The sequence below is a fragment of the Erpetoichthys calabaricus genome, chromosome 4, assembly GCF_900747795.2.
Source record: "Erpetoichthys calabaricus chromosome 4, fErpCal1.3, whole genome shotgun sequence".
NCBI lineage: Eukaryota > Metazoa > Chordata > Cladistia > Polypteriformes > Polypteridae > Erpetoichthys > Erpetoichthys calabaricus.
Genome location: NC_041397.2, coordinates 24,356,621 through 24,383,711, shown reverse-complemented (window position 1 = coordinate 24,383,711; position 27,091 = coordinate 24,356,621). Strand labels below are relative to the sequence as shown.

The 27,091-nt window shown below is 38.1% G+C and overlaps 1 protein-coding gene across 2 annotated transcripts in view; it reads left to right on the top strand.

Annotated features, from left to right (window-relative positions):
• Window positions 1-26,369, top strand: part of cog6 (component of oligomeric golgi complex 6) — a 233,672-nt gene extending 207,303 nt beyond the window's left edge. For both annotated transcript variants that reach the window (XM_051926341.1, XM_051926342.1), the window contains exons 17-19: window positions 9,158-9,211; window positions 9,500-9,579; window positions 25,845-26,369. In XM_051926341.1, the coding sequence (XP_051782301.1) occupies window positions 9,158-9,211; window positions 9,500-9,579; window positions 25,845-25,992 (282 nt within the window). In that variant the 3' untranslated portion in view covers window positions 25,993-26,369. The remainder of the gene's footprint in view (window positions 1-9,157; window positions 9,212-9,499; window positions 9,580-25,844) is intronic.
• The last annotated feature ends 722 nt before the right edge of the window (window positions 26,370-27,091 follow it).

Here is a 27,091-nt window from a genome sequence, read left to right as displayed (position 1 = left end):
AGCAACTATAGGCCAGCAAGCTTAACCTGCATCACAGGAAAATTAAAGGAAAGAATTATTAAGGATAAGATTGAGCAGCACATGACAAGTACAGGAGTGTTTTTCTTAACAGTCGGCATGGGTTCAGAGGAGTAAGGTGATGTTTTACTAACATGGCTGGAATTCTATGAGGAAGGAACAATAGGGTATTATCAAAGTGGAGCTTATAATGTTATTTATCTTGACTTTCAGAAAGATTTTATAAGATGCCACATATGAGGTTGAGCATCAAACTAAAAGAAATGGGAGTTCAGGATGATGTTGTTAAATGGGTGTAGAATTGAGTGTGAGGGTGATGGTGTGAGGAACCTCATCAGAATTGGCCGATGTTAAGAATGGTGTTCCACAGGGGTCAGTGCTGGGGCTGCTGCTATTTTTAATATATATATATATATATATATATATATATATATATATATATATATATATATATATATTAGATAGGAATTTAAGTAACAGGCTGGTTAAGTTTGCAGATACCAAGATTGGTAGATAATCTGGAATCCATTAAATCATTACAGAGGGACTTGAACTGCATACAGGCTTCAGCAGATTTGTGGCAGAAGAAGTTTAATGTCAGTACATGTAAAGTATTACATTTAGGAAGTAAAAATATTAGGTTTGAAAACTCAATGGGAGGTCTGAACATCGAGAGTACACCTTATGATGAAGGATTTAGGAGTCATAGTGGACTCTACACTATCAACTGCCAGACTGTGTTCAGAAGCCATTAAGAAGGCTAACAGAATGTCAGGTTATATAGCGCCCTGATGTGTGGAGTGCAAGTTCAAGGACGTTATTCTCAAGCTTTGTAACACGCTGGTGAGGCCTCATCTGGAGTACTGTGTGCAGTTTTGGTCTCCAGGCTACAAAAAATACAAAGCAGCATTAGAAAATGTTAAGAGAAGAGCGACTATGCTCATTCCAAGGCTGCAGGGGATGAATTACGAAGAAAGCTTAAAAGAACTGAGCCTTATCAGTTTAAGCAAAAGAAGATTAAGAGTTGACAAAATTATGAAGGGAATTAGTACAGTGGATCTAGGCGGTTATTTTAAAATGAGTTTTTCTTTACACAGAGAACCAGAGACACATGGAATAAGCTACCAGGTAGAATGGTAGACAGTGAGACTTTAGGGACTTTCAAAACTTGAAGTTTTTTTTTTAGAAGAATTAAGTGGATAGCACCGATGAGCTTTGTTGGGCCGAATGGCCTGTTCTTCTCTAGATTGTTCTAATGTTCTCATGTAGTTTAGGTAGTTTACTTTTATGTTTTCACACAATTTTTTCTTCAAAGTTGTTCTTTAAAAATTTACTTCCTCTGAACTTGGGTTATTTGTTTATAACCAACCTCCAAGTTCATTTTACAGTGGTGAAAACACTTAGCTAGGAAAGCTTAACTAGCAGACTGATAAGGTATTCGTTGTTATTATGAAAATGATGGTTCCTGCAGTTTCATGAATAACAGTGTAGGGCCAGGCTCAGTAAAAAGCCTTGTGTTTATTCATTCTTCATGTAGTGCACTCCTCAGTGGATAGCCATTGGGTGCTTAAATTTTCAAATGTTTTGAATTAGTACTTTTCTTCAGCACATTGTCTAGATACAAACTGGGTTTTGTGAATAGTTTTAAGAACAAATTCTTCACTGTCAAGTCTCATAAAGCAGTTGAAATTTTTAAGCAATACTTTTTTCAGAAGACACGTTCTTACAAATAACACGAGTGCAGCAAGATGTAGTTACCTGTGGAACTTATTGTGACAATTAATTGTAATCCTATGATGGAGTTATGTCCTCACTCTGTAGGGGCCTATACAGTGCCATAACTGAATAGCATTTTGAATAAGGCAGTAGACAACCACATAAGTTTGTTTTGCAAAATGTATTGATGGCTTTATGTTATGTTTGTTCCTACTCTCTTAATCACTAAATTTATGAGGACCACTTTGCCTGCTATGTGGAATGTAAAGAATACATGTTTACAAGTCAACTTTATTAACTTAGTGTACCTTGAAAATTAAATGAGATCGTCTTGCATCTATTTTCAATTTACATTTTTTGGTATAAAGGAGTAAATATTTCATGTTTTACACATGAAGATATCGTTAACCACAAGAACAATGGAAAAATATGATCTTCTCTCCAAACTTAACAATGTATATGCCAGTTTTCACAAAGTTAATCTTTACAAAATAGATTGGCTTTCTGATTAGAGTCCATTTATTAACTGCAAGAAAAACTGCATAATTATTTAAATCATTCCTTGCTTATTATGGACATCAAAAAAAAGTTAATAAGACGTTAGCATATCAGATACATTACATACGAGAAAAGATCCTCTTGCATAATTAATTTTGCTGGGCAGCACCAGGACTATTGAACATAATAAGACAGACTAGTAAATCACATTAGTAAGTAACATGTTCAAGGAATATTGTTATAAAAATGATGTTTAAATTAATGTATTATAAATGAAAAATATCACATCCTGAAAAATAAAGATAAGAAATTTGACAAATGAGTAAAGACCACTCCATCAAGCTTGTTTGTTTAACTAATAGCTAAGGTGTCGCAATATCTCATCCAGGTATTTCTTAAAGGTTTTCAAGGTTTTTGCTTCAGGACATGTAACACCTTCTTTAAACTTTGTTAAATTAAGTCCATTATGCTATGAAGTCCTTTAAGCCCTACTACAGTAAAAGATACATCTGCTAAAAAGTGCATTGCAAAGTAAACTTGATTTTTCAGCTGCAGTTTTTCCTAACAGTAAATTATCTGTCTTGTTGAATAAGGTATTTTAAATTACTTTGTTGCTTTCCCATTGTTGATTCCCTTTCTGTTTTAGATATAATATACTTGTAAAATTAATGTTTTGTATTTATTTCAATCTTGTATGAAAAAGAAAGACACTTTTTATTTATGACAAATTAAATTGCGACAGTAGAATTTAACTTTGTATTTGTAGTGTAATTTATGAGTAGTTTATATCAAAAATAACTTCTGTCAGTATTTCTCAAACATGGTGTAAATGAGATCATAAAGTGAGATCTCTGTGTGTATGTGTGTGTATATATATATTTATTCTGCTCTTTTTAATCAGAGTATAGTATCAAGTCAGTGAAACTTCTGGGCTATTGATCTGGTCAGTTAAGTAGCAGAGGGGGTTGTTAATCAGTTTCAGCTGCTTTGATGTTAATGAAATTAACAACAGGTGAACTAGAGGGGCAACAATGAGACGACCCCTAAAACAGGAATGTCTTAACAGGTGGAGGCCAATGACATTTTTCTCTCCTCGTCTTTTCTAACTGTTTTGTCACTTGTTTTGCATTTGGCTATGGTCAGTGATACCTGGACCCTATAGAGGTTACACAGGTAGTCTAACTTCTCCAGGATGGGACATCAATACATGTCATTGCCAGGTTTGCTGTGTCTCCCAGCACAGTCTCAAGGGCATGGAGGAGATTCCAAGAGACAGGCAGTTACTCTAGGAGAGCTGGATAGGGCCGTAGAAGGTCCTTAACCCATCAGCAAGGACCGGTATCTGCTCCTTTGGACAAGGAGGAACAGGATGAGCACTGCTAGAGTCCTACAAAATGACCTCCAGCAGGTCACTGGTGTGAATGTCTCTGACCAAACAATCAGAAACAGACATCATGAGGGTGGCCTGATGGCCCAACATCCTCTAGTGGGCCCTGTGCTCACTGTCTGGCACCATGGAGCTCGATTGGCATTTGCTATAGAATACCATAAACATCAAACGAATCCCAATTGACTGTCCATTGTCTTCTGAGTGCCTGGCTCTTCAACTAATAACGGAATCAGGTCCTGTCTCGCTCATTGTTCTTTATCGTCCCCTAAAATACAATGCATCCTTCTTATCCGATCTGATTGAACTTTTGACCCACCTAAGCTCTTACTCTCAGAGAATTATCCATCTCGGTGAACATCCATATTGACATCCCCACATCTAAACTGAGAAATAAATTCCTATCCTTACTGGACTGTTTTGACTTGACACAACATGTTGATTTTCCCACCCACTCTGGTGGTCATATACTGGACCTGATCTGCACTTCTGGACTATCTGTTACCAACATTTATAGCAGTGATTTTGGGACTCTCTGACCATAAAGCAGTATTTTTCACTGTTTCACTGCCTTTCCCTCCTCTTACCTGTAAACGCCAAATTTCTTACAGAAACCTTAAAAATATCTGTCCCTGTATCCTTTCTGGATCCATTTCTGATCTTTTACTATCTGCACCTATTCCGTCAACACTAGATAGTCTTGTTGACCACTATAACTCAGCCCTTCATTCAGCATTAGATAAAACAGCTCCTTTAAAACATACGGTTTCCTTTAAACGTTCAGCTCCTTGGTATAATTCAGAATTGCGATCTATGAAAGCAGCTGGCAGACGCCTTGAGAGAATGTCATGTAAGACTGGCCTCACCGTGCACATCCAGGCTTTCTCTGACCACCAAAGAGCTTACACAGAAGCACTGACTTCTGCCAAGAACACCCATTATGGCAGAATAATAGAAAATGGCCACGATAACCCAAGGGTTTTGTTCTCTGTAGTTAATAAACTACTCGAACCCGCATCTGGCCCAAGGACCTCTTCTACTGAAGTCTGTGAGGAATTCCTCCACTTTTTCCATAACAAAATTAAAGATCTAAATAATTCAACTAACATAAATACATCATCTGTTTATATCTCTCCCTGTTTTCCCACTCCATCCAGCTCCTTCTCTAAGTTCTCGCCAGTCACATCTGCTTTTGTTAATGACCTGATTTGTAAGATGAGGCTGACTACTTGTGTACTGGACCCCATCCCCACCACACTACTTAAATCCTGCCTTCATGCCATAATCCCAACTGTTACAATAATAAACTTATCCCTTGACACTGGCTCTGTGCCGCTCACTTTTAAAATCACTTCTGTAACCCCAATGTTAAAAAAGTCTGGTCTTGATGCTGACAATCTTAACAATTTCCGACCTATTTCCCACTTACCTTTCCTGTCAAAAGTTCTTGAGCGTGTTGTAGCTTCCCAACTTACCAATTACTTAACCTGTAATAACTTGATGGAACCCTTTCAGTCTGGTTTCAGGATGCGGCACAGCTGTGAAACTGCTCTGCTACGGGTAACCAATGATTTGCTTATGGCAGCAGACTCTGGACAAACCAGCATATTAATTCTATTAGACCTCAGTGCAGCATTTGACACGGTCAGACACGACATTCTACAGTCCAGAATGGAGAATATGTTTGGTATCTCTGGCACTGCCCTCCAGTGGTTCAAGTCCTATCTGACTGATAGGCAAGAGTTTGTTAGTCTTGGCAACAGCAGATCCAGCTCAGCGCCAGTCACACAAGGAGTCCCTCAGGGCTGTATCCTCGGTCCTCTGCTTTTCTGCATTTACATGCTTCCCCTTGGCCATATTATCCATAGCTATGGACTGGGTTATCATTTTTATGCAGATGATACTCAACTCTACTTCAATGTTAAAAGTGGAACTTCATCAGAGCTTTCTCAGCTCACAACCTGCCTTAGTGAAATTAAAACCTGGATGGAGCAGAACTCTTTAAAATTAAATTGCAACAAAACTGAACTCCTGCAAATTGGGACTAAAATGCAACTTAATAAACTGAGCTCCTTCCCAGTCTATCTCATCAGACCTGCCTCTTCTGTAAAAAATCTTGGTGTCATTTTTGATTCCTCCCTCTCTTATTCCACCCACATAAATCACATTAAGAAACTTTCTTACTTTCGCCTCCTTAACATATCCCGTGTTCGCTCCTTCCTCTCCTTCTCTAATGCTGAGAAGCTTGTCCATGCTTTTATCACATCCCGCATCGATTATTGTAATTCCTTACTGGCAGGTGCCCCTTCTAATCTTCTATCACAGCTCCAGCTTGTTTAAAACTCAGCTGTAAGAATCCTTACTCGAACCAGCAGCAGCGAGCACATCACACCCATCCTGCTCCGCCTTCACTGGCTCCCTGTGTCTTACAGAATCGAATATAAAATCCTACTAATAACCTACAAAGCCTTAAATAACCTCGCGCTAAACTACATCAGTGACCTTCTCCAACACTATGTGCCTGTCCACCCACTAAGGTCCTGATTCTGGCAATCTTGTTGTACCCCACACTAATGTACACTCCATGGGTGACAGGGCCTTCAGCTGTATACCCTGCCATTCTTTCTTATATTGTGTAAGTGCCTTGAGCATGGGAAAGGCGCTGTATAAATAAAATGTAGTATTATTATTATTATTATTACCAGAATTGGCAGGTCCACCACTGGCGCCCAATGCTTTTCACAGATGAGAGCAGGTTCACCCTGAGCACATGTGACAGACATGAAAGGATCTGGAGAAGCCGTGGAGAACATTATGCTGCCTGTAACATCGTTCAGCATGTCCGGTTTGGTGGTGGGTCAGTGATGGTCTGGGAAGGCATATCGATGGAGGGACGCAAAGACCTGTACAGGCTAGACAACGGCACCTTGGCTGCCATTAGGTATTGGGATGAAATCCTTGGACCCATTGTCAGACCCTATGCTGGTGGAGTGGGTCCTGGGTTCCGCCTGGTGCACAACAATGCCCGGCCTCGTGTGGCGAGAGTATCCAGGCAGTTCTTGGAGGATGAAGGAATTGATACCATTGACTGGCTCCCAAACTCGCCTGACCTAAATCCAATAGAACACCTCTAGGACAGTATGTTTCAGTCCATCCGACGCCGCCAGGTTGCACCTTAGACTCTCCAGGAGCTCAGTGATGCCTTGGTCCATGCGCCCCCGCCACATCCCCCGGCCCCCATAAACATTTGGAGTTGATGAAATGAAATTTTGGCAAAATGGACTAGTCTGCAGCATCATTTTTTCACTTTGATTTTCGGGGTATCTTTGAATTCAGCCCTCCGTAGGTTGATAATTTTCATTTCCATCAAACGATGTGGCATCCTTTCGTTCCTAACACATTACCCAGTCCATATCAGAAGAGATATCCAGCAAGATTTTTTTTCCCGTTGAGATCTGATGTGTTTTCAAAGTGTTCCTTTAATTTTTATATATATATATATATATATATATATATATATATATATATACTGTTTACAGTGATCCCTCGCTATATCGCGCTTCGCCTTTCACGGCTTCACTCTATCGCGGATTTTATATGTAAGCATATTTAAATATATATCACGGATTTTTTGCTGGTTCGCGGATTTCTGAGGACAATAGGTCTTTTAATTTCTGGTACATGCTTCCTCAGTTGGTTTGCCCAGTTGATTTCATACAAGGGACGCTATTGGCAGATGGCTGAGAAGCTACCCAACTTACTTTTCTTTCTCTCTCGCGCTGACTATCTGTGATCCTGACGTAGGGGGTGTGAGCAGGGGGGCTGTTCGCACACCTAGACAATACGGACGCTCGTCTAAAAATGCTGAAAGATTATCTTCACGTTGCTACCTTCTGTGTGCAGCTTTTAAGTATGCTGCATGGTGCTTTGCATACTTAAAAGCTCAAAGGGCACGTATTGATTTTTGACTTTGTTTCTCTCTCTCCCTGCTCCTGACGGAGGGGGTGTGAGCTGCCGCCTTCAACAGCTATGTACCGGTGGTGCTTCGCATACTTAAGAGCCAAACAGCCCTATTGATTTGTTTGCTTTACTCTCTGTTTCCTTTGAAGAGGAAGATATGTTTGCATTCTTTTAATTGTGAGACAGAACTGTCATCTCTGTCTTGTCATGGAGCACAGTTTAAACTTTTGAAAAAGAGACAAATGTTTGTTTGCAGTGTTTGAATAACATTCCTGTCTCTCTACAACCTCCTGTGTTTCTGCGCAAATCTGTGACCCAAGCATGACAATATAAAAATAACCATATAAACATATGGTTTCTACTTCGCGGATTTTCTTATTTCGCGGGTGGCTCTGGAACGCAACCCCCACGCATTAAGATTTTTTTAATTTGTTAATGTAAGGAAAAACAGATGTAAGCTGTTTTGTTCTCAAAGTTTCTTTCAGCTGTAGGCTGTACAGAGATGGCTTATTGTAATGAATAAACTGGGACACAAGAAAGAATCAAAAGTTCTGTCAATTATTCTGGGTCTTCATTTTCCATGAATCACATTTGGATTACAATAATTTTGGGTTGAAATGAGGCAGAAATATTAAATACTTGTCTTAGTCACATGTCACTTGATTGCAGTTAATGTACAGTGCCATTATAGTATCTTTCAATCCAAGATTTATTTATGTGTGTGTGTTTGTATGTTCCAGTGTGAATTCACCTTTTACAAACTTTTATAGCATGTCATCTAGCATCTGCAAAATTATTAATAATTTTGTAATTATTGCAAATTACCAGGGCAGAGCCGATTTTTTTTAATTCACTGTTATATTTATTTAATAATCATATGCATCATGCTATTTGGACACCAGTTCCTTAATGCCATTTGCCTAATAATCACTATATTTACTACATTCAACACGTGCATAGCTGACACTGTGCTTCAAAGCTAAAACCTTTTGACAGAGAAAAACTGTAATAAAAACGAAAAATGAAAACACCATTGTGTTGCTACACAGAACATCTTTGGGAATTCTTAAGATAGCTGAACTGTAATATGCACCTTGTTTATAATGTTTTTCAGGGTTGCAGCTTACTGAAAAGGAGATACCATTATCACCATGATAGAACTTGCACTATGCAATACAACCAAATAGCGCTTAATATTGCAGCTGTTAAGATGAGCTCTGTTCTGATGGACATAAATAGTGACTCTAGGAAATGTTGCAATGACATTTGAATTTGTTGTAGTTCATGTTCCAAACGCTAGGAAAGTAAAAATGCTTTCAATCAATTCCATCTTTGCAGGACATATGCATCATGATCTTTATCTGCGTCTGTGAAGGTCCTACATTTTTAGATTTGACTCAGAGTGGGCATTCCCAAAAATAGACTGAGATCATTTATATCTTTAGAGACTTGGCTAGCACTCATTGTTGCCTGCTTCTGTACTTTCTTTTTTGTTGCAGTCATGTAATAGATTTAAGGTTTGCCTTGGATAGAAAGTGTTTCCTCAATGTCAAATTTACTTATTTTTTGTATTTTTAGAACCCACTGGCAAATGTTCCCAGTATGGACAGTGCTTCTCTGAAGGCAGCAATGGTAAAAAAAAAAAAATATATATTTATATACTTTTTTTTAACATTTATAGTTAATCATTTTGCATTGTTTAAGAAAATCCGAGTAACATTGTTTAGAACTTTGACAATTCCTACTACAGGATGTATCTTTCTGTATTTCATTAAAATAATTCTGACATAATTTTATGCATTAAAACAACAAATAAAGGACGGAGTTCAACATCCAAACCATTAATAACGTTTAATTGAGAGAGTTCTATAAAATGCACTAATAATGTGCACTCATTTTTGTTTTATTTTAAAACCTTAGGTTCAGTTTGACCGTTACCTGTCTGCTCCAGATTCCTTAATGATGCCACAGCTGAATTTTCTTTTAAGTGCAACACTAAAGTAAGTAATGTGTAGTTCATAAGTGCACATTTACAGTGTTTGTAATGTTATAATTCTGCCAATGAGTCTTAGATGTAAATCATGTGCCTTATTGTTGTCTGCATGTATTTTACATGCTTTCCCCATATCTTCATGATTTTCCTGCATACTGTATATTCTGGTTTTACTCCTGTATCTTAAAGTCATGCAGATTAGTTTAGCTAGCATCTCTGATTTAGCCCCTTGTGACTATGGTTCCTCAAAAGTCTGAATTGGATTAAGTGGGTTTGAAAATGTATTTATTTTGGCTGTGTGTGTGTGTATTTTCTCTGTTTTCTGCAGTTTGAATCTGGTGCATAGTATTTTGCAAACAGCTTTGCTTTCTTCACTAAAATAATTAAGTATAATTATAATTCCCAAATAACAAATAAAATATACTCGATTATCAGTTTGTTTTGCATTTTTCTTCTAAAATTATTGAATTCATCATCATATCCTTTTTGGCACCATTCATTTTTCCTCACATAACTGAGGTTTGGCTATTATTTTGCTTTGCGCTCTCCCCACCATAACCTATCACCTAGATTCGTCAAAAATTTCCATCTCTGGTTTTTGACAGATCTCAAAATTTTAGGGTCCCCTAATACCAAAAACATTGATATCTCAATGATGGGTGTGTGTTACAGTTCCTTGAGGACGGTCTAGTGCTAAAATGGCTAGAGGGAAAAATACCAAACTCAAAACTTCAGCCTGTTATGAGATGACGATGTGCTGATTAGTTTTTGAGCTAAATTGTGCAAGAGAAAAGGAGCACTCTAGAGGATTCCACAAATACTGTAATTCTGCAATTAGTTATGAATTCTTCTCTAATATCTAGAATAAGAAGTCATTTAAACTATCCTACTTGTCTCACATTAATGATTCCATGATAAGGAAGTAATGGTGTACCAAGACACGGCCAACTGGGAAAATTGTCAATTTTACAAAGGGGCAATTGTCAAATGCTTTAATAGCTCTACATAATGTATCATACTGACTGCTTTGACAAATATAACAACTATTGCAGATGAGGTACCTCCAAATTGTACTGACTGCATGGGGTGGCAGCAGCTTTGAATGTAATTGGAATCAGATGTCACCAAGTCAAAAATTTCAAGACAAAATATTAGGCAAACAGTGCTCAAGACATGCCTCAAGAATCGTAGTCAGGAAGCAGTGCAGGAATTGTCAATAACCAAATATTATGTGTAACCAGTGCCAAATCATAGCCAAAAAGCGGGGCAAAGATGTTTGTAACTATGAATTAAATAACAACTAAGAAAGGATGCAAAGGTCTTTTTAAGGAGGATCCAAAATTTTGGACAACCAAGAAGTCCATGGCTTGACATTTATACTTTTGACCTGCTGATTTCGTATGCTACACACTTCTGGTTGACTTTATTTTGCAAACACATAGCACCATCAATAAATAGCTGTAAAAATGCCAGCACCCATTAGAAATGCTGTCACCGGAGTGATTTATTTATTTTCAACATCCTTAAATATGTATCAAGTACACAAGATTCCTAGACCTCTAAAACTCCAAAACCAAGTCTCAGTGATTCTTAAAGGACCAGGAGAAATTATAAACAAAGTCTGGTCATAACACAAATGGTGCACACTATCCTCCTGGTCCAGTTTTCCTGAAGTGACCAGCTCTATAAGTATGACATAACACGGTCAACAGCGACAGCTGAAATAGGAGATTCAAAGAAAAGGAGATGTGTTTAGTAATAGCAGATGGAAGTAAAATACACAGAAATACACCGAAAAATGAAATACACAGAAAAATGAAAATGGCTCACAGTTTTTATTTTTCTGAAGTAATTACCTATGAACATTTTAAAAATGTTTCTGTAACTACAGGGAATGTTAATTAAGTACTGAATGATTTTTAGATTTCAGCATAAAGAAGTACTGCTAAAAATTTAAAAATAATGAAAACAAAAAATTGCTGTTCAAGAAAGATAAGGATTTGTGGAAATGGCCAAAGACTTGAAACTGACAAATGTTTTTCCATAATTTAAAAAGGTGGTTAGATGATGACTATAAGAAAGTTAGCTTGAAGTGTATAGTAAGCATATTAATGAAACCGATTATTAAAGAAAAAATTTAGTACTGGTATCCTATATATAAACGTCTACGCGTGGAAGTGTGTGTGTCTGTCTGTTTGTCTGGCCCAGAAGTGAGAGGTGAAGTCAGGGTAAGGACTTCATCTCCGAGGAAACAGAAAACTTTAGCAAACGTCCTCAAAATGAAACCTCAGAAGAAAGACAAAGTCACTTAGCCGATATCATCGGCAAAACAGTATCCTTTTTACTTTTCCTCCCGCTGCTAATGCACAAGCAATACGAGCACGTTGGAAAAATGAATCCTAGGAGAGCGATGCATAGAGTAGTTCCTTTCAATTACCTGACATCTCTACGTTTCAGTTTTTTTTTCCTGACGATTTCAATAGTTTCTAGTTCCCCGGCCTTTTTACAGCACAGACTTACACAGCTAGTATTATAATACCGTCAAAATGGGGTTTTGGAACAGATCATGTTTCACAAATATTCTAGCATTTGGTGCAGAAGCAGAAAAAGCATTTGATCAGTGGGTCACATAGAGTATTGTTTGTAAAAATACCAAATTAAACACAGCAGAAATTTTAAATCAAGTGTGCAGTTGGGTGCATAATTGTATTAAACACCTAAAGCAATAAGTTATGGTGTGGAAAACCTTTTTATGAATTAAGTTATTTTGAAAGGGTTAGAGAGGCACTGCTTTTTAAATTTACAATCAATCCAGTTAAAAATACAACTAACAAGCTGCATATGTTTATAGATGACATTAAACAAAGTGACACTTTAGATACCCCTGGAGTCAGCAAAAGTTTCCAAATTCAGCATTGGGTAGGAATGTGGCAAATCAAACAACACATAGGAAAGTAAAAGTATTCAATAATAATAAGACAGTGAGGGGATATGGAACTTGAAAGCAAACCTTATGAAAAAGGAATTGGAATGTTCCCATTCATTCATCGATTTTTCTGAATCTACAAAAACATAACATTCTCAGATCCACTTTATCTAATTCAGAGTCGCAGGGATGAGGCCTATCCTGCCTGCATTGAGCACAAGGTATAAACCAACTGTAGAAGGAGGCATCAGTCCTTTGCAGAACCAACCCTCAAAAATAACAGCATACTCTCACATGTAGAAAATTTATAGGCTTTGAGCATCTTTGAGGATGTGGGAGAGAAAGCACAGTACCTCATGCACACATGTATGATGTGTGAATTTCTCACAGACAACAGCCAGATGCACAATTCAAATCATTGATGCTGTATCTTTGAGGCAGCAACAAAAACCAGCGCACCACAAATCAACTGAAATATAAAAGTTCCAGCCTTACTACATCATCATGGACATGCATGTAAGAATTCTCCTCTATTCTGTTCATATGACAATACTTCTACTGCAGCTACATTAGATGACATAGCTATGGAATACCCAAAGTGAATCTTAGGAGTTAGGTACACTTGCAGGTGTGAAGTTTGTGAAAATAATTGTGGCTCTTGATGCATTTAAGTGATAATTTTGTCAGTGAACTCTCAGTTATGCTTCCACCTTCATAAATTATAAATAGTGTCTTAGTTTTACAGGAATATGACCTAGAAGCATGTGATGTATTTGTGAGTCAATCCCCCCAAGCAAAAATCTAGTCTGCCAAATCCAAGTCTGTAAATAAACTATTTATTTATAAACAGCACAATCAAACTCTAGTTTAAACAAATGAGTTTACCAGTTGATGTAAGTGAAAGGCCAGTATAGATATGGATACCACAGTCATGTGAACACAGACAAAATTGGCCAAAGCAACCACAATAGACAGTTCATTTCATGGCCTTTGGAATTTCTATAAAAGCATCATTAAAGACCTGCAAAAACCCACTACACAGACCCACTGTGGGAAATCTATGACAAAGTCATTGTTGTGGTTCTTGTGGGGTAAACTCCATTCTTGTAACATTTATTTAACAGTATTTTGTATCTGTAATTAACTCTTGTTTTTAACAAAAGGAATGCTTTGAAAGAGGTCATTACTTTCTTTTCTGTATTTACATCCTATATGCTTAAAGAACTTAGTCTTTATTTTTTTCAAAATTTCAGATAAACTGGCATGCCTTGGATACTTCATATGGCATTACATATTTAAGTATGTGTAAGTGAAAATTAATCATATAAAAATGTTGGTCATCTAGTGAGGAAAAAGTGACACTTTTCAAAAAAAAAAATGCTGCCATATCTAAAGTGCAATAAATTAATATCGTTTCGCAGTTTGAAGTGTGCAAAATTTAAAAAAAAAGAAAAAAAAAAAAAACCTGTCTTTTTTGCTATTGTATCTTTTATATATAAAGGGTACAGTTTAATGCACGTCTGATGTGTTTTTCTAGTGAATTGCTTACTTTTTTTTTATCATTTCCTCAAAGATGGCATAGTGCTGCAGTGGGTGCAACCACTACCTTACAGATCCAGCGTTCTGGGTTTTAGCCTTGTGCCAGGTTGTTGTCCATGTGGAGTCTTACTTCCCACTCTCCAGAAATATACTAGTTAGGTTAATTGTTGATTTTATACTGGTCCTGTGTCTGTGTGTGTGTGTGTGATTTGACCCTGCAGTAGGCTGGCACCCAGTCCAGAGCTGTTCTCTGCACTGCACCAAAATGACCAGTGCCTCTGGGATAGGCTCCAGCCCATCACAACCCTGAATTGCATGAAGGGGTTTAAACAATACAATGTTACTATTTGTTAAAAGAATAAATTCAGGCAGACGAATGCGCAGATTTCCTGGGACCCCACTCCATTGTATCGTCTCCAGTCGAGAGTAAAAATGGGAGTGAAGGTGCAAGTGATACAGGTTGCGCTGGATCGCCGATTTCTGAGGATCATTCGAGACTAGAAAAAGCCCTGCAGGATGTGCTCTCATCTACTCATCGCGAGCCTGCAGCACCTGCTGTAACAGGAGCTGCATTTCCACTCGCGGAGCAAGAAATCTGAAACGAACTGTCTGAACTGAAAACTGAACTGAAAGAGATGATCGCTACACTGGCCACTGCAATGGCTACGGCCATAAATGAGTTTAAGAAGGATAACAAGAATGAGCTTAAGAAATCTAACATTGAGCTTAAGAAGGATAACAAAGACCGGGAATCGCATCTATTTCAACGTTTTGACATGAACTTTAAAGGCATGTTGGAGAAATTAGAGGAACGCATCGAAGAAAATAGATCCAAACTGAAAATGCTTGCCGACCAAATTAATGACATTACAGATCAGCTGGAGGACATTAAGCAGGCATTCATGGCTCGAGTTGAAACAGCAGAACAATTGGCGTCTAACGCAGATGAAAAAGCTACAGCTGCAAATTCCGAATGCAAAAACTCGGAGACAGACTTGCGGCCCTGGAAGATGGGTACAGAAGAAACAATATAAGAATTGAGGGAATACCTGAGAAACGAGAAAGCTCAAACCCAGTGAAATTTGCAGTAGAATTACTCTCTAAAATAATTGGAGATGATTTTAAACTCGATATTGAGATAGCAGCTGCTTATCGCACATACAGATCAAGCACCTTTACACCTAGGTCTTTTATTGTCCGCTTCGAGCGATTACGATGTAAGCTTGATGTGATAGCACTTCTCAGACACAAGCAAGAGATTATATTTGAAAGTATTTTCCCCAACTTCTCACCATTAACAGCTACAAAACGCGCAGCCTACTTTAACATTAAAAAATTGTTACAGAAAGCCGATATCAAATACAGCCTCTTGTATCCCACCAAACTGAAAGTGGAAGTTCAAGACCAATATTATGTATTTCCAAGCAAGGAAGAAGCTGAAAAGGAACTAAAGAAGCTGTTTCCAACACTTTTTTGAAAGTTAATAAAGAGCCGTATTCTGTCAAGACATGGGAAGGACCTATCATCTGCTTTTGGATCCACTTTTAAAGAGACTGGTATTATAATTATACATCCTTTTCTTTACTTGGACATTATATGTTTATGTCTTAATTACAGTTATAGACGTGAGTGTGTGGAAGAAATTAAAGTAGGGTTGTTGTTTTTTTTTTTTTTTTCTACCTTAAAGTAGACTGTTTAACATCATACCCTTGGTTTATTGCTATTTCTACTATTTCTACTATTACATTATACTATCACATTAGGATTTACTATGTTTATCCTAGACTATCTTTTTAAAATCATTCCCAGCGTTTTTTCTTTTATTATCTTAATATCTTAAAATTGCTGAAGATTATTTTAGGCTTAAAGACTGTTAATGATTATATTTTCAGCAGATAGTATTTAGAACTCAGCTGCAATAGATATCTCTTTGTTTTAATTCTCTAACGCCGCTGTGGGGTGGGGTTTGTTTTGTTTTGGACGTGCTCCGTCTCTTTGTATGTCAGAGGTCCGGGACATCGCGAAGTGGGATCAAGCCTCAAGTGGGGAGGCAAAATGGGGGGTGGGGGGATAAAGGGGGAGAGAAGGAGAGCAGGCTATATCTAATCTATTCTTCAAATCCTTATAACTATAAATATCAAAGCAACAATGGGCTAAATGGCAATAACTCATGAGGAATTTTGAAATTAAGATTAAAACTGCCTCACTACCAGTTAAGACTGTAAAATGACATTAAAAACTCAGAATCAATGTCTCCATGATAGGACAGTTAACTTTGTGAGCTGGAATGTTAAAGGCCTGAATCACGAATTAAAGAGAAAGAAAGTATGCTCTCACCTAACAGGCTTAAACGCTAAAATAGTATTTTTACAGGAGACTCACTTACTAAGCAAGGATCACTTCAGACTACAAAAAGACTGGACTGGCCAAATATTCCATTCTAGCTTTATAAAGAAAACTAGAGGTGTGGGAATTCTCAAACACAGAACAGTCCCATTTGTAGCATCAAATGTAGTATCGGACCCCGAAGGCAGATATGTGATGGTCATGGTCAACTTATTTAACAGTAAAATGATTTTGATAAATGTTTATGCACCCAATGTTGATGATAAGGAATTCATGCAAAATCTATTTGCATCCATTCCCCATGTGAACACTCATAAAATTATAATGGCTGGGGACTTCAATTGTGTTTTAAATCCACTCTTAGATAGGACTCCTGTGACGGGGGGATGACATCTAACACTGCAAAGACAATTACACAATTTTTAAATGACCACAACTTATCAGACTCCTGGAGGTTTCTTAACCCAAACTCAAGAACATATTCGTTCTACTCACCAGTGCATTATAGCTACTCAAGAATTGATTATATTTTTTATAGATAATAATTTCCTGCCTACGATTAAATCGTGCAAATACGACACAATTGTTATCTCCGACCATGCCCCTCTAGTCTTGGAGCTAAAATCATTAAGCCCCTCACACTCACCTCGCAGATGGCGTCTTAACCCTCTTCTATTGGCAGACGAGAACTGCACAGAATTTATATCCAAACAAATCAGCTTCTTCCTAGAGACAAACACGCCCACTGAGGTTTCTGCAGGAACACTCTGGGAAACTCTAAAGGCCTTCTTAAGAGGACAGATTATTTCATATCTTTCCCAAAGAAATAAATTAGAAACCAAGAAAGTGTCAGAGCTAAGAAGCGAAATTACTAGAATAGATGAAGAACAAGCCAGGCGTCCAAGTGAAGCTCTTCACAGGAAAAGGCAGGCCCTGCATACAGAACTCAACATCTTAACAACTAAAGAAACTGAACAACTTATTTATAAGTCAAGACATCATTGCTATGAACACGGAGAAAAAGCTAATAAGCCTTTAGCTCAACAAATTCACAAACAAGAAGTTTGCAATGCAATCCCAGTAATCACCAATACGAACAGAGAAGAAATCATTGACCATAAAAATATAATGCACACATTTAGAGATTATTATAAATCCTTATATTCTGTTGAGTTCAAAGAAGACAACACACAATCTAATGCATTTCTGGATACATTACAGACACCACAAATAAATGTTTTAAGTGCTGAGGAACTGGATAAACCTCTGACGCTATCAGAATTACTAGAAGCTAGAGACAACCAAATACTACCTCAAACATTTCGTCAAGCATTAATCACCGTCTTTCCTAAACAAAATAAGGACTTGTTACAATGTGCATCATACAGACCAATTTCACTCCTGAATAATGATGTTAAGACACTCTCAAAAATTCTAGCTAGAAGGATGAAGAAAGTGCTGCCCTCTAATAATATCACAGGATCAAACTGGATTTAATAAAGGCTGACACCTATCTTCCAATCTCCGTCGCTTGTTTAATGTAATATATTCACCAGCAAAATCAAACACCCCAGAGATATTACTATCATTAGACGCAGAAAAAGCATTTGATATGATTGAATGGAACTACCTTTTCACTGCATTGGAGAAATTTGGGTTTGGCCCGAATATTTGTGCATGGATCAAACTACTGTATACCAATCCAGAAGCTTCAGTTTGTATTAACAAAATTTTTTCAGACTACTTTAAGCTAGAACGTGGTACCAGACAAGGATGTCCCTTGTCACCACTGCTGTCTGCAATCGCCATTGAACCACTGGCGGTTCACTGTCGAAATTCGTATCAGATAAAGGGGATTATCAGAGAAGGACTAGAACAGAAAATTTCTCTATATGCAGATGATATGGTTTTATATATATCAGACCCAGAAAACACTGTGCCTGCAGTTCTAACAGCACTAACAGTATTTCAAAAAGATATCTGGTATCAGAATTAATCTGAATAAATTTATACTCTTTACAGTGAATTCACAAGCATATAATATTAGATTTGACACCCTACCTTTTACCATAGCAGATCAGTTTAAATACCATGGGGTAAATATCACAAGTAAACATAAAGCTCTTTTTCAACAAAATTTTGCCATCTGTATGGAAAAAATTAAACAAGACTTGCATAGATGGTCAACCCTTCATCTCACTCTAGCCGGAAGAATTAACGTTGTTAAGATGAATATCCTTCCTAAACTTCTTGTTTTATTTCAAAACATTCCAATATATATCAATAAATCATTTCTTAAGCAATTAGATTCAACAATAACCTCATTCATTTGGAACTCAAAACACCCACGTATCCGAAGAGCGACCCTACAAAGACCTCAGGCAGAAGGTGGCATGGCTTTACCTAATTTTCAGTTTTATTACTGGGCAGCAAACATACAAGCCATAAAAACCTGAACACAAAAAAATGAACATACACAGGCTTGGCTCGCAATAGAAGTAAAATCCTGTAGTACTTCTTTATACTCCCTGCTCTGCTCTCCAATAAATGCAAGTTATCGCAAATATACTAATAACCCAATTGTGCTTTACTCACTTAGAATATGGAACCAACTTAGAAAGCATTTTAAGATGGAAAATCTTTTATCCGTGGCACCTCTGCAAGAGAACCACCTCTTTCAACCCTCACAAACATATCCAGTTTTTAATACCTGGAAAAGTGTTGGGATTAAAATGCTCAGAGATCTATATATAGACAACATATTTGCATCTTTTGAACAATTACGTTCCAAATTCAACCTCCCAGCTACACATTTCTTTCACTATCTTCAAATTAGAAATTTTGTTAAACAGAAACTGCCCGATTTTCCTCTCCTCGTACCCTCCACCATGCTGGAAAAAATACTGCTCAATTTCGAGGAATTAAACACCATTTCCGCATTATATAAAATCTTATTAGAGTCCCTACCTTTTAAAGACCCAAGAGGACATTGGGAAGAAGATCTCTTAATTAATATATCAGAAAAGGAGTGGAAGGTAGCAAAGCAGAGAATTCACTCGAGCTCCATATGCGCAAAGCATAGAATTATTCAACTAAAAATTATATAGATAGATAGATACACATACATATACAGTCATACACAGAGCTGCTGAAAAGGCTGCCACTCACGGCGGCGCCGGATATCATGCTCATCTGTGTCGCTTAAAACTGTCCAAAATGTTTCCAGGGCAAGATCCAACCTGCGAACGCTGCAACCAAGCTCCTGCCTCACTGGGTCACATGTTTTGGGCCTGCACCAAACTAACATCATTTTGGACCAAAATCTTTAAGTGCCTTTCAGATAGCCTTGGTGTCACAATCCCTCCTAACCCACTAACAGCTGTGTTCGGTGTTCTTCCAGATGGACTTGAAGTGGAGAAGGACAAGCAAACGGTGATTGCATTCACTACACTTTTGGCACGCACACTTATTTTGTTAAATTGGAAGAATCCTAACTCTCCTCTGATAAGTCAGTGGGAAACCAATGTCTTATATTATTTGAAATTGGAAAAAATCAAATTCTCAGTTAGAGGATCTGTACAAATTTTTTTCAAAACCTGGCAGGATCTAATCAATATTATTTTAGAATAAGAGAAATAACTATTACTGCATTTATTTTCCTTCTCCTTTTTTATTTACCTATATATATTTCTTCCTTTCTTTTGTTTATTGTTGCCTTATTAAAAAGCCCTAAGCAATTCTCCTTTGGCTAAGCTCTCCTTCTCAGGGGTGGGGTTGAATTTGTCTTCAATTTTTTTTTTCTTTTTGTTATAAATTGATCTATTTGTATGGAATGATTACAATAAAATTAATAAATAAAATGTAAAAAATAAAAAAATAAAAAATAAAAGAATAAATTCAATTAAATTAGCAAAGGAATTTGTAAAAATTGGAAAAAACTCCATATATAACTTTGCAGTTAGCCTTTAACATTGCATTTCTTAAACTGTTCTATTCACTTTGAAAAAGAAACATACAATTTTGAGCAAAATATGTAAGGATGCGTACTGTTCTGTAGTTTGGGAAATCTAAGGTAGCCCAGTAAACATGAGAGTGCTCAGTAATGATTGACATCTTATCCTGGTTAATTCTAGCTTTTTAACTATGTTAGAGATGTGCTCTTACACCCTAATTCTTCAATGAAAAAAAAATTATTTGGAAGATGGATCAGTAGATGGAAATACAAATTCTATTCTTATTGTTATATTCTTTTTTTTGCAAGCATTGTTCCAAATATATTAAATATTGATTTAGTATAGCTGTAATTTCTTCATAATAAGGGGAAATATTCTAATCAAATATAAGAAAATAATTGATCATGAGTCATTCTGTGTTTGTCTTCTTATCAGCATGTTAGCAATTGTGCGTACTACTTACGCATATTAAAAGTTATACTTACTAAGCTTTCTCACATATTGTAATATAATTATTCCATAATGTATTTAGAAATGGTAATCAAAGCTACAATGCCCTGTGACCGCTATCAGAGTATCATATGGCATTTGCACTTTGACAACAAAGACACCTTTGCAAAACGTGTGAAAAACGACAGATTTGCTGCGACCTCGGACATCTGGCAATGTTTTGTTGAGAACTGTGTTTTGAGTTACAACCCAGGGCAATATATTACTGTTGATGAACAACTCTTCCAACCAAGGTCCGTTGTCCTTTCTTGCAATGCATCTCATCCAAGCCTGACAAATTTGGCATAAAGTTTGGATTGCAGCAGATTTGGAGACAAAATACATGTGCAGTGCCATGCCTTATTTAGAAAAAAATGTCAGTCATCTCACAAGAGAAAGACTTTCCAAGATTTTGGTCATGAAGCTTATGGAGCCGGTCTGGACAAAGGCAGAATCGTAACAATAAACAATGTTTTCCCGTTGTTTTCGCTTGCTAATAGACTGGTGCACCGCAACACAAGTCTACTTGGCACCATAAATAAAATGGGACTTCCACCTGCAGCTAAAGTCACTTCAGTAAGCAAGCAATTCTTCACGCTAGTGTTTTGATCTGGCAGTGCCATGCTGACTATGTATGTGCCCAAACTTTACACTGGCTGTTACAGACTGAAATCAAAGGCTTCGTCTTTTTGGGCAAATGGCTTATCAATGCACTGGCATAGAAAGTGAAACCTAACATAAAGAATGGCTTTCTTAATATTTTTTAAAACTATTTTTTTAAAAGGATACCTTTTGGTTACTTTTTTATGTTGGCTTTGTTGTAGAGTTTTTGTTGGCAGCTTCAGCATGTACTTTGGCTAAACCATACTTATATAATGCAAGTGTGAAAGGTTTCATTGCATATTTTAAATGTTTATAACATTCCCTATGTCTGCAAGCACTTAAACAAGAAAAGATTTCTGAATGACATGTTGCAATATCCCTTCCAGTGCTACTCTGGAATAATCATACACTTATAGTTGTAAGTCGGTTAGTTGTCTGTTAATTCTGTGATTGTTGGTTTAATGTTGTCATACTGTTAGTAACACATTAGTATTTTCAATTTTTTTTTGACTATTTGTTAATGAGTAAAGAAGTAAGGATTGCCTTTTACTGTTGTACATATGAAAACAAACTAATCTAAAATGTGTCTTGGCTTGTTTGATATATCACTGATTACTTAATCCAGTATGATAGACAAGTTCAAGTCAAGTTGGGGAGCATGCACTGGTACAGTGCATTGCCGCACCCACTACACGTCGAAACAGCTCGGGATCCCGGTTGGCAACCCCCCAGGCAGACACGCAGTCCAGTCCTACCCTCCGGAAATTACCCTCTATCTGCCGCAGCCAGGTGTTACGTGGGCGACCCCTTGGCCTGGTCCAGCCACTTGGGTCCCCAACAATGAGAATCTTACGAGCCGGATCACCCTCGGGGAAACGCGGCACATGGCCGTAGTGCCGTAACTGACGCTCCGTCACAATGCAGGTAATGTGCCTCATTCGGAACTCCATGAGCAACCACTCATTCGACACAAAGTCAAACCAACGGTACCCAAGGATTTTCCGGAGAGACACAGTACCAAAGGAGTCCAGTCTTCATCTCAGGTCACTGGATAGCGTCCATGTCTCACAACCATATAGTAAGACAGGAAGCACCAGGACTCTAAAGACTTGGACCTTCATCCTTTTGCATAGATATTGGGAGCGCCACACACCCCTTTCCAGCGACCTCATGACCCCCCCCATGCTCTCCCAATCCATCTACTGACTTCACAGGAAGAGTCACCAGAGACATGAATGTCACTGCCAAGGTAAGTAAACCTCTCACCAAGGTCAACACTCTCTGCAGACACACACTGCTGATGGCTGTGCCCAAGAGGTCATTAAAGGCCTGGATCTTGGGTTTTTTCCAGGACACTCTCAAGTCCAGACACTCGGACTCCTCACTCAGTGTCTCGAGCGCCCCGATCAGAGCCCCCATTGACTCTGCGAAGATCACAGCATCGTCAGCAAAGTCAAGATCCGTGAACCTTTCTTCACCAACAGATGCCCCACAGCTGCTGACCCCACGACCTTGCCCAACACCCAGTCTAAACAAGCATTGAATAGAGTAGGAGCAAGAACACACCCCTGACGAACCCCAGAATCAACTGGGAAAAATGCAGAGGTCCTGCCTCCACTCTGCACAGCACTCACAGTACCAGTGTACAGGCCAGCTATGATATCCAGCAACCTCAAGGGCATCCCGCGAACCCTCAGGATGTCCCACAGGGCAGCTCGATCAACTGAGTCGAACGTTTTGCGAAAATCGACAAAGGCTGCAAAGAAACTCTGCCGATATTCGCATTCGCGCTCAATGAGAACCCTCAGTGCCAGGATGCGGTCGATGGTAGGCTTCTTAGGCGTAAAACCAGACTGTTCCGGTCACTGGTAGGTGAGCAAGTGATCACGGATCCTGTTGAGGACAACCTTAGCAAAGACCTTACCCGGCACCGAGAGCAGTGTTATCCCCCTGTAGTTGCTGCAATCCAGGCGATCACCCTTCCCTTTCCAGATAGGGACGACAAGTCCTGTTTTCCAGTCAGTTGGGATGATGCCAGTCTCCCAAATGGAAGCAAAGATTGCTTGCAATGCCAGGAGGAGAGCCTTACCACCAGCCTGGAGAAGTTCACCCCCAGGTACCACAGATCCCTGCAGCCTTTCCCCCCCTTCAGCTGGTTCACCACCTGTGTAATCTCAGTGAGATTGGGTGGTTCACAGCTAATTGGAGAATCAGCCTCAAGAACCGCAGACCCAGAGATATCCAACATCCTAGCAAGAGGATCAGCTTTGAACAACTGCTCAAAGTAGCCAGCCCAGCAGGTCATAACTGCAGTGTCATCCATTCCATCAGCTGCCCTGACTGCCACTCTCCGAGGAACAGATTCAGATGTGCGTAATGCTTCAATTCCTCTGTTAGCAGGACATGGGTCGCTAGACCACAGATGGTGTGTCACTTGCTCACAGATTCCTCTAACAAACACCTCTTTATCTGCCCTCAGAGCCCTCACAGCCATCCTTCTCAGTTCCTGGTACAGACCAGAGTTGCCATTGAGCCGTGTGCTGAAACTCCTCTCAGTGATATCCAGGGTGCCCTGCAAGATGAAATACCTCCTTCTGGGAACACCGGTAACACAACCCTCAGCAACCTTCAGGGTCTTGTCATGGAAGGTCTCCCACATCATATCCCACATTACCAAACCAGTCAAAGAAAATGTAACAGTTAAGAATGATTAATTAATGATTACAAATTAATACCTAAAGTCAGGGCTATTCAATTACAAATTCATTTGGGCCAGATTTTCAAATCCAGAAATTTAGCTGGGTTATACATTTTCAGTGTCCGGTATGCAACAGGTAATAACTCGTTTGAAACCAACACAAATGAATATATTAAAATACAAATAATGTTTATTCATTGACTCCCTTTTAAATTTGGTCACATCTGACACGGGCATATCAAACTTTTATTGCATAAAAAACAATAACGAAACTATAACTGAGCAGAATGTGAGATAGTACCAATACTTTTTTCCAATTTTGAAATTAAAAAAACAAAATATTTTGGTCATATCTGACCTAGGCATATCTCAAAGTGCATACAGTAAAACTAAATAATGCACAGTATTGCAATAACATTTGTTTACCATTTGAAAAAAATACATATTTTGGTCATTTTTGACCCAGGCACATCACAAGGTGCATTTAACAGATTTAAAAAGAACTATCAGTGCACAAACTCATAAGTGATGACAGTAGCTGACACACATGAATACAATGTCCCTGCACACTGAGGAACAACAGGTTTGTTTTAAATCACCACGTGTCATTAGCATTGCCTTTTTTGTAAACATCATCGAATTCATACTTTGTGTTTGGATCAAGTTGGAGCTGTTGTTACGGTTTATAGAGTTAGAGAGTCCTAGCGCTACGTGTTTTGTTTATTTGATGAAAAAACATAATGGTTAAAATTTGAAATTGACTTTATATAGTGCTTTACTCACTACTCAAAGCACTTTGCAAACTCCACGCAGGAAGGGCCCGAGACGTGAACACATGAGCTCCTTATTGTGAGGCAGCAGCGCTTACATTACACAACCTGGGTGCACTGTGCATAATTTAAAATTACAAACACAGAATTTCCAAAATCAAAGAATATTAACAGCTGGTTAATAATGATATCTGAATTCTACAAAAAGTTACGTAAAGCAATAAGTGCTTAATTTGATAAGAGTTTTTAAGAAAGTCCAAACTTTTTGCATGTTTTCAACGAATGCAGTCTTTCTAATTCATTCTTTGTCTTGAGTGTCAATGGCTGATCATTTGCCCTTGTAACAATCATGAATCTGCAGGATCAAAACGTGTGATTGGAGGACTAACCAATCGTATGAAGAGAAGTGTGGAGACCGTGCTTGTCAGTAATGAGACTCTCATTGGAGTAACAATTAGATTCATTTGTGAAAACCCACATTTGCATGCCCTTGATGAAACTGGAATAAAACTAAGACTCGGCACACAATTGATTATAGAATAATTTAATAAGAAGTCGATGCCATGATGTTGCAATTGAGGTGCCAGTACACCTTACCAATGCGTAACATCACATAAAAAAAATCACTATTATATAGACTACTACCACCACTTCTAGATACATAACAATGTTGCATTATGGGTTGAGTGGTGCTAGGCTATGTGGAGATTACATTCATGGTCTGTACTACTGTAGGAATTTATGTAGTAATTTCTGTAGGCTTGCAAAAAGATTTTTTTCTTGTTTTTTCTCTGTGTTTCTAGCAGGACCATGAGCTGGACTGCTCGGAGGTTGCTTCTGGGCCTCAGGTGGCATGCAGGCTGTCATTTAAATAGACCAGCCTTATGTCAGGGTATGGACATTAAATCATATTTTTTTAATAGATTGCCTTCTGTTTGTTTATTTTAGAGAGCAGATTATTAAACAGTCCACCGAACTGGTGTGTAGAGCCTATGAAGAACTCTATGCCGCTGTGATGAATCCCTCCAGTCAGTACAAGGAGCCTGAGACTATTCTCCAACGATCTCCTCAACAAGTGCGAACACTGCTTTCATAAACTTTTACATGTAGTATTTATAATAGAGGAGAAATGTAATAAGATAAAAAGAAATACAAGCAACTAAACTCATGATTTTCTTTTTTACTATGAATAAATTCTATATGTTTTGTTTGATTTCTTGCTTTACATATTTAAGGATTTTCTGTGTTTTGGGGAAAAGGGAAATAAAAGGATTTCTTCTCATTTTGATGACATCATAATTATGTATTTTGACTGTTTTGTTGTGAAAAGGAGGGTACACTTAATGTTGAGTTGTCTTCTTCTGTTCAGCATCAATTTACTGGATACTTTTGTCTTTAGCCTCCACAGGATGGCAGTGTTTTTTCCAAATGGCACAACAGAGTGAAGATTTATTTAATCACACACATTTTCTATAAATAAAAGTAAGCAGGAATTATAAATGTGCTTGCATAGTTGAAAGTGCAAATTAACAGTAATGTACTGTTTTACCATGTTACTGCTAGAGAAAGAGGCATATAGGGTAGGTGAAATGAGTGTTTAGGCTGCCATTGAAATTGGTAGACAAGCCACCCACTAAACCATAAGGGAAAACTCTGAGGCTGGGTTTAAGGCACTGTGAGATACAATCTTGAAGGAAAGTAAATTATTTATTAATTTGCTGTGAATTTTCAAACTGGGCACCCTGTAACACAGCAGTTTATGTTGATTGTTTGTGGTGCTCCTGTCCTTTTTCAGGCATTCTATACATCACAGTGGTGGGCCGTCAGGGCCTGCAAGGCCTTCTCTGCTGGCCTAAAAAAATATCTGAATCACAAACTGATGTTAATTATATTTTGTCCATGAATACTTATTAAATAATTCCAAATAGTCTGTCCACTTCCTTTCATAGCTTTTCCGATGGTTGTGCTGCTTCCAGACATGTATTTTCGTATTAAAGCATTTAACCAATCACATTTCAGCCATCATTTGTTGCCAGGCAGGGTCAAAGTCAATGAAGTCTGCCCGGAGGCCTTCACAATCCGTTCTGCAGGCCCTCTAACACAAAATAAATGTCGATTAAACTGTTGCTTCCACCAATCAGATTTTGAGTTGGTGTTACTAGGGCCCTCTAGCAGGCGTACGGCAACATCACCGT